The sequence below is a fragment of the Pelecanus crispus genome, chromosome 6 (genome assembly GCF_030463565.1).
Source record: "Pelecanus crispus isolate bPelCri1 chromosome 6, bPelCri1.pri, whole genome shotgun sequence".
In the NCBI taxonomy this organism is placed as follows: Eukaryota; Metazoa; Chordata; class Aves; order Pelecaniformes; family Pelecanidae; genus Pelecanus; species Pelecanus crispus.
Genome location: NC_134648.1, coordinates 33,947,497 through 33,956,066, shown reverse-complemented (window position 1 = coordinate 33,956,066; position 8,570 = coordinate 33,947,497). Strand labels below are relative to the sequence as shown.

General features: G+C 39.3%; 1 protein-coding gene across 1 annotated transcript in view; it reads left to right on the top strand.

The window, feature by feature from the left end:
* Positions 1-2,772: 2,772 nt before the first annotated feature.
* Positions 2,773-8,570, top strand: part of RGS6 (regulator of G protein signaling 6) — a 278,419-nt gene continuing 272,621 nt past the window's right edge. The window contains exon 1 of the mRNA XM_075713032.1: positions 2,773-2,856. Coding sequence (XP_075569147.1) covers positions 2,773-2,856 — 84 coding nt within the window. The remainder of the gene's footprint in view (positions 2,857-8,570) is intronic.

Here is an 8,570-nt window from a genome sequence, read left to right as displayed (position 1 = left end):
CCCGCACTTGTCTCTGCTCTGGGGTGTACCTCAGTCCTACCTTGTCGCCTTGTCCCCAGCGACATCCATCCTGCTGTCGCTCCTGCAAAGGGGGCCCTGCTCCTGCTGCTCCTGACCGAAACCCAGCAGGAGATGCTGGGCACCAGTGGGAAGTACTTTTCAAAATTTCTGTCTTCCAACAACAGGTTTGTTTGTATTGATTACCTTTTGTAGATCTTCAGAGGCAGTCGGTGGCTCCCTCGATGTCAGCGTGAACAGTGTGACAGCCACTACTGCATATTGTGCATGATGTTTTTGTCTTGTTGCACTGGAGTAGATGAAAAGCTTCAAGATGTGCTATAGGGGAAAATCCTGAAGTATCCGAAAAGATCAAGTAAGCTGGCAGCGTAGCGAGAACAACAGAATTTGTAAACGTGGATGTTCAAAGCAAATAATGCAATGAGTGAAATGCAGCTAAGTAATGATGCAGAGGGCTTTTTGATTAGAAATTGGAAATTTCTTCTTTAAAGGAGCATTGCTCAATTAAAAGTTAATGGCAATTGTTTTCTTTTAAAGGATACATGTATGATCGCAGATATAATGTAAGTGTTGAACATAATCTTTATATACTGCAGGTGAAGCTGAAACTTGGGTGACTTGACATATGCTTTCAACTCTGCCTTGTAATTGCCTTTAGAAGGTTACGTAAAATCTCTGTCTGGTTCCTGAGTGATGATACCTAGAGCCGAACTCTTCAGTGCCTTGAAATCATGACCAAGAAGTGCTGTGAAAATGCACATTAGTGTAAATCATTCAAAGTGCTATAATTTTCACCCTTCACCGTTTGTCCCATTTAATTTTTTTTCATCTAATAATTTTCCTTAGAGAATTTATTCCATTTCCTTTTTAGCTCATGACCTGGCACAACAGAGCAGTGTTTGGGCTTCTAGGAAGGCATGACAGTTTAATAGGAGTTAAAATAAATTTATGTCCTTTAAATAGAAAATAGCATCTCAATTGGTCTGAACACGCCTTTGAAAGGTGATACATATGTATGTTGTTTAATTTGAGCTAGAACTGTATTACTGAGTTTCAGAATTGGTATGTGCATATACAAACGCATTTGTGCCCAGTCATGTGTGTGCACGTGTACTTTATAAAAGAGAGAAATGAAGATATCTGGATTGATGCAGATTATTTAACCTTGGTCTCTATTATCTCTCGCTTGAAGGGATATCTCTTGCTTAAAGGGGTGTCTCAGCTGCTTCTGGCTCCAGTGGAGGATGCCATCTTACAGCAATAGCTTTTTCACTGCTGAGACAAGACGGAGCTGGGATATAGAATCATAGAATGCTTTGTGTTGGAAGGGACCTTGAGAGATCATCGAGCCCAGCCCCCCTGCAGTGAGCAGGGATTGAACCTGTGAACTTGGCGTTATTAGCACCATGCTCTAACCAACTGAGCTAATATGGGCTGAGGTTGTGCGATTCTGGCACTTGACTTGTCCTTGGGAGCTGATAACTGACAGCTAGAATGGTTTGGGACTGTACTATACATGCAATCGTATGCTATATATGTATATGATATGCTGGGGCACTTTGTCACCTGCGGGAATGTGAAAAGCGGGTAACAGAGAAAGGAATAAGAAAGTATCTTCTTCCTTAAATAAGGGAGGCAGTTTAGTGGTGAACTGTGTTTTGGGAATGAATGTACAGGTTATGCATGTGTGAACATACTTAGATTTTTTTGGTCTCAATTTTTAATAAAATATGTTGAGATGGGAAATTTCAATACTTTCAATGTTAGAGAAATTGAGCTTGTCGAACAGCTTTAATGCCAGTGTCTGTAAGAGGCAGTGTTACCTCTTAGGCTAGGAAAGGTCACCACATGGCTCCACAGCAGCGTTTAATTTAAGATGTAACTTGTCAAACGTGCTGGTATAAGAAAAAATTTAAAATAGAGCATTTGACTTAGAAATTAAAGTGTCCTCCCTGCACTGGGCCTTTTTTTTTTTTTTTTTTTTAAAAAAAAAAAACCCTGATGTTTTTGCCTCAAGGCTGGCATGACCTGGAGGAGATGAGGCAGCACTTCTGTGCTTCTAGAAGATAGTTTGGGTTAAGGAGTATTACACACAGTTGTTTGCCTGCATCCTGCTGCCTCTTCCTGGCTGTATCGTGAGAAGAGGTGAGGGAAGCTGCTTACTCTGAGCAAGCAGCTATGCCTCCTGGGCTCCCAGCTGCTGCCCTGGGGTTGGGGAGAGCCGGAGGCGGCTCCGAGTGTCCGCAGGCAACAACCAGCAGCGTGCCTGACAGTCTGCTGCACCCGCCGATTCCAGGGGGGTTTCACTCTGTCTCACAGCAAGCTCTTTATCCTCCTTGGCTTTTTGTTTGAGGGTACCTCAAAAGCTCCTAGTAAATTGTTTGTGCTTTACAGCAAGGAAGGGAAGTGTGCAAAGTATTAGTTCGTCTTTTATTGAACAGGGGTTTATAATAAAAGATCAGAACTGGGGGAGAAATGTGTGTGTGTGAGATGACCCAAATGACAGCTGTATGTGACTTGGCGCTCCTTGCTCTTGGGGTATTGCACTTTTGACAAATCAGTTCAAAGCATTTAACTGTCTGACATGCTGTCATAAAATCCTGCACCGGGTGAAGTCTGGAGCGTGGTTCCCTCTGTACCATCTTCATCTGTCAGCCTTGGAGGTAGTCGCGTGTCCTCGCCGTGTTCCCCTCCAGCCTGGAGTGATGATGACTTTTGCTCCTGTCCTTGCAGTCTGAGCGGCGAGAGGCAAACATGGCCCAAGCGCCCACTGATCCAAGTAACGTGGAAACCGCTGACCCAGAGGAGAGTTCTCCAAATATGATAGTCTACAGAAAGGTAAGGATTTGGAGCTGTTCGCAAAAATCTCTTCTTATGTGGTTGGCTTGTAAAAGGATCCCATGCCCCTTTTGAAGTCAAAGGCACATTTCAGCCTGCTTGGATACGTAGCTGAAACAGTCTTCAGGAAAGCAGGTATTTAAAACTATAGCATTTGAGAGCTTGGAAGTCTTATTCTGTTCAGTGGAAGCATGTAAGCTTGTTAGTATAAAATATTTGATGACAAACTAATAACTTGAAATTTATAACTTCTTGTGAATAGTTATGATGTGACTTTAGCTAATTGTTCAAGTTTACTAAGCCTAGCTAAAATAATTGTACGAACCTTCCAAGTTTTATCACACTAAGCATAAAGCAGCTGGCATACAACAATCTTTTAGTACATTTTGTTCCTATTTTCATATTGTGTTGTTTCTTGCATAATTTACAGTTCGATTCTTTGCAGGTAGTTGTTATTAATTCCTGTTGCATTGCTTAAATTAAAAAAGAGATACCTCTCAAGTGCTAGTGAAAAATGAATTAGACAAAGGTAACAGCAGTGCATGATGTCAAAGAACATTCTTTCACCATGATAAAATGTTTTACTCTGAAGTACTTTGGAGGTAGTATAAAAGATGAAGGAAAGCAATCTATTGACCCATTTGCTAAGGCATTGTTTTACTTGGGGGTAGGTGTATCTGTTATCTATGAAACTGAGACTTTTTTTGTAACTTAATGAAATCATGTAAATGTATTTTATTTAGCCTGCAAAATGTTTCTCATGGAGCATGTGAAAGTGCTGTATGGTTCTGACAAAATTTCTTGCATGGCTCAAATAAGCTACCGTTCTGTTAACTCAAGAGCTACAATGCTAGCTCAAATCAAGTTTCCTTGTGTACTATGATCCTGGGTAAAATTTATATTTTCATTCATTTTTACACCTTACAAAATAGCTTTAAATAACTAAAATGCGTTGGGTGTACATGATACTGTTTTCTGCTTGCATGACTGCAATCTTGATGACTTTCATATGCTGAGAAAATAATTTAGGTTTAGTATAGAGCATAAGTTGTTTAAAGTGTTACTTTTTGATAACCGTAATTTTGGTTTAGTTGTTGCATATTTGGTTTGGAATCTGGAATTGTTAACATGGGAAAATTTTCTGGGTAATGTGTAGGCTTGTTTGTTTTGAATGTGTTATGAACACACTTCAGCTGCTAATTTGGAAGTAGCAGTAGTCAGTTAGATTATCTTTTTAGAACCTGTTTTCTGAGAGGTCCAACACCCCAGCAGGTTGAAGCAGATATTGGATATAAAAGAAGTTTCTGGTTGCATGATCTAGAATTAGGGCATTAAATATGTGACTCTACAGAGAATCCACTTACCTGTTCTTGAAAACATTATGTTTTATCTGAGTGTGCCTCACTTTCTATTAATCTCATGGCATTTCTACTTAAGTATTTCTCCATTTCTTTGCCTTTTAGTGTTTCATTATTGTTGTTGTAGAATAAGGCTTGCAAGTTCTGTGATATCAACGGGGAGTGTACTCATACCATTTGATTCACCTCTCCTTACTGGTGTTCCTCAGATGTCAGTATTACCAGCCCTTTATAATACAGTCGTCTGTCAAAATACATAGTTATCTTTGAGAATAGCATGCCCCATGCATTGTTCAGTAATACTGTAGCCTGTATTTTCAACCCTAACGCTTGTCTGTCAGGTTTTTTTGTTCAGAGTTTTTGTTGCTTTTAAGAGTAGGGTTAATATTACCTATTCTTCAAAGTTAATTTCCATTGGTGATTGACTTTCTAAATCTAATTTACTGTTTGATATTAGTTATATGTATTACACCTCAATTATATGTTCCTTAGTGTTGAGAAATCATATGCAAAATCTAAGATAAGGCTTCTATTCTCTTGATTATCTCTCCTCCCTCCAAATGAGTGTTTAGCTCTTCATCTCTCATTTCCTTTCAAATGGCTTGATTGCCAGTAATGAATGAGAAAAACACTGCACTGGACTCCCTGAAATACAGAACACAATCTGCCAGCATACCATACAGTTCAGGGTTGGTGGTGTGTCACAGTAAAAGAAAAGGTTTGCTTCTCACAGCAGGGATCCTGAGATGCAGTTGTTGATCCCTCTAAGGAAGAAGAAATAAGGGTGGGCCCCAGTAATGGGACCACAGTAACTCCTGCTGTAAGCGTCAACTATTTTGCTGCTTGTCATAACTGTCACGTTTGTGGGTTTTGAGGGAGGAAAGCCCTACAAGTACAACCCCAAAATTGTTCATGCTTTCTTTACTGAGACTCACTGAGGTCTATTTGAATTTCATAAGCCAAGAGGGTGGTTGTGGTAGCCTGGTTTTCTTTACAATCACTAGCGAGAGATACATGCATCTAAAGGACAAATCAGATCTTAGGTGGTGCTGAGTGTCCTTTTGGAGCAACCTCTGTCTGTTTTGTTTTTGGAGAAAAGCCTAGAACAGGCTGTTCTCTTTACTTAGGTAGGTAAAACTAAGTGGGATGGATTTTGGCTATGCAGAACAAAATAAACTAATTTATTTTGACTCCAATTAGTTTGTGATATACTTTATGGACTCCTGCAAGCAAATGGATTCTAACTGCTTTGATTGCTATAGCAGATGGTCTCAATGAGATAAGTCTTATTTTCTTCTACCTTCAGGGTTAACCTTTCGGGGGCTGATATTTATCAACTTGTGAGGCATGGGGTTTTTTTAATCCAAAATGCTCAATGCTGCCCTACTGTTCTGGAAGACATCTGTGTGTGAATTAGGTAGTGCAGATGCACTTATTAGGGTAAGTAGTGTTTAGGGTGTGATTTGCTTCACCCTACACTTATTAAACCATTGACTATCACGGGTGCCTCGACACCTACCTGTCAGGTACTTCTGTCATATGGTAGACATCTATAATTAAGCAAACTGCATCCCACTCCTAGGATTTGTGCTTCCTCTCATCTCTCTGTATGTCTCAGTACTTAGCCCTGAGCTAGTTATAGGGCTATGAGTAGTGCTGCAGTAAGGATGTGCTGTCATTTATCTTGTGTGGTGGCATAGTGATATCCAACAAAAAAATTAAGGCTGCTGCAGAAATTATGTTGCCATTTAAGTACTGCTCTGCAAGTAAAACGTAGGAGCCATGTTTTCTTTAATCGATCTGGCCACATCTGGAGAAGATGCTGATTTTTTTTTTTTTTTTTTTTTTGTTGGGATTACTACTGGAAGAGTGGTACACAGTGCTTAAAAAGACTGTTTGTAATGCGCTACCCTCCTTTTCATGGGAGCGGGTAATGTCAATACACAAGGGGTTCTGTGGAAGTGAGTGACATCCCAGTCCTCGCTTCAGTCTGTGAGTGTTGTGTGGGTGCTGCAGCACGGAAGGAAAAAAATGCAATAAAAAGCCAGTGAGAGGAGAAAAACGCACTCCAAGCAAACAGTACCAGAAAATATCAATTGATTTTAAACACCTGTCACATTCCCTTGAAATCCAGCCACCCTTGATTGCCTTTCTTGCTTCCAAATGCTGGTTACTATGTCCCAGGGGCCCTTTGGCTCATTGTTCCAATAATCCAGGTCTGAAAGTTCACCTTCTGCAGACTATATTGAAAGACAAACAGTTTATGGACACCTTCTGGCACCAGACCTATTAGACGACCTATTACAAAAATAATTTGGCAAATCAAATCTTTTTACAGAAAGGATGGTGGAAAATTGTCATGTCACTGAAAGAAAAGAAAAATCGAAATATTTAGGGCTTGACCCTAAATAAGAACTGAAAATACCAATAAGGAAGAATTGTTTAGGAGTACCTGGGGAACATAACAAGAAGGATGAAAATGCAGAAATGAAAATCTAGATTGGATAGAAAGGTGTACTTGTTCCTGAGAGAGATCTCTTAGGATGGGGAAGAGCTCACAAGCTGTACTGTTAGAGATGTTTAGAACCACTGTGAGCATGCATGCTCTGAGGAATATCAAAGGGTATCGCCAAAGAAATGACCTGGCTTATCTGATCGTACATTTCTATCTCTGCTTAATTTTGCCAGACACATCTTCTATATCTACTTGCTAACATTGGCACTTAGTGAGTTAAATTTTGAATTTTTATGGTTACTCTTCATAAATCTTTTGAACAAGCAGGAAAATCTAATTTCCAAAGGCAATTACTGTTCTAAGTAAACGTAATACAAACTTGCAGCTGCCACAAGATGCTTTCAGAAAAATCTGAGTTATTTGCTACCTTCAGTACTTGGCAGCCTTACCCTCTTTTTGAATGCTGGTTTAAGATCTGAATTGTAATAATTTAAAAAAAAAAAAAAAAAGCAACCTTACATTATCAGCTTTTCTCCAGGCAGATTCCAGAGTTCCAGTTGTGGCAAATAGCTGGAGTGTTGCTGTCAGACCTGGTCCAACGTGGTGATAGGGCAGGAAATGGGAGGACAAGCAGTTGTGAAGACAGATGTATGCATGCAAAAACTGTATGGACTGCAAAGCAGAAAGATGGGGGAAAAGACTGTTGTTAAAATTAGCTGTTCAGATAAAAAAAAAGTAATGCTGATATTGGGAGCTAGTCAGGAGACCAAGAAAACTGTTTGTTTGCTCTTAAGTTGTCCTAAATAGCACATGAAAAACTATCTTAATGGGACGCTGTCCAAGCAACCAAAAGCAGACAAAACCCATAAGGGTATAGTCCAAATGATGACTTGTTGCAAAGAAAGAAAAAGCTGTGGTGTGTTAAAATGAGACTGATTTAACACGTACATCTTTTATACTTTATTAAATGAAAGCAGTCGGCATCTTTTTTGAGGTTTCTGAACCCTTTCAAGGTTTTATGCTGCTCTAGTGAGAGGTAGCAGAACCTAAAATGCATTTAAACTATTGAATACTTTTGTCATTCTTTTTATTTGTCTCTTGAGTTATATTTTAGGATTCTGCTACATGTGAAGACCTCGAACCTTTTTTTTTTTGTATGTGAAATCTGAGATTATCACACAATTGCTTCTGGTTTGTAACTGGTTCTTTAACATAAAATTATAAAGTTATGATGATAATACATAAGTTGCTAACACTGGAGACCTATAGTCTTCAAATTTTACCCCAAGATTTTTCTGTATTGTTGTTAGAGATTACTCTATGGCGTTTTAAGCCATCTTGCTCTTGACATTTCCAGATTTTTACTGTTTCCAGACTAAAAGCAGTAAGCCAGGATTAAACTTGGACTGAATTTGAGAGTACATATCAGTACTTCAGGAATTGAAACATGCACAATTTTTGATGAGTAACCCCCAAACTAGCATTGTTAATGCTGAAAAATAAATTTAAACCCAATCTTGTTACCGAGATGTGTTAACATACAGGTTAGGCAGCAGGGTAACTTTAACTCTGTGCTTCTGCATTGCACATTGAAAAGGAGGTTTCAGTTAATTTATCACTGCAAATACTCATGTGCCTTGGCTGTAAACAAAAGTTGACCATTTCTTGAAACCTTGCTAATTTCTTTATCCAACTGATTTACTGTGTCAACAACTTTGCACAGCGTGTTGCATAGAGAGGGGGGAAAAGCCTGTGTGTAAGATGGGCTACTTGTTAAACTGTAGCTGCAGTAAAGGCAGGGCTGGATGGTTTTTATCTAGGAGATTCCCTCTTGGCATTTCCTGTAATAACAGGTGTAATGTTCAATAATTCTCCTTTCCATACCTCATATAGCAAAATCC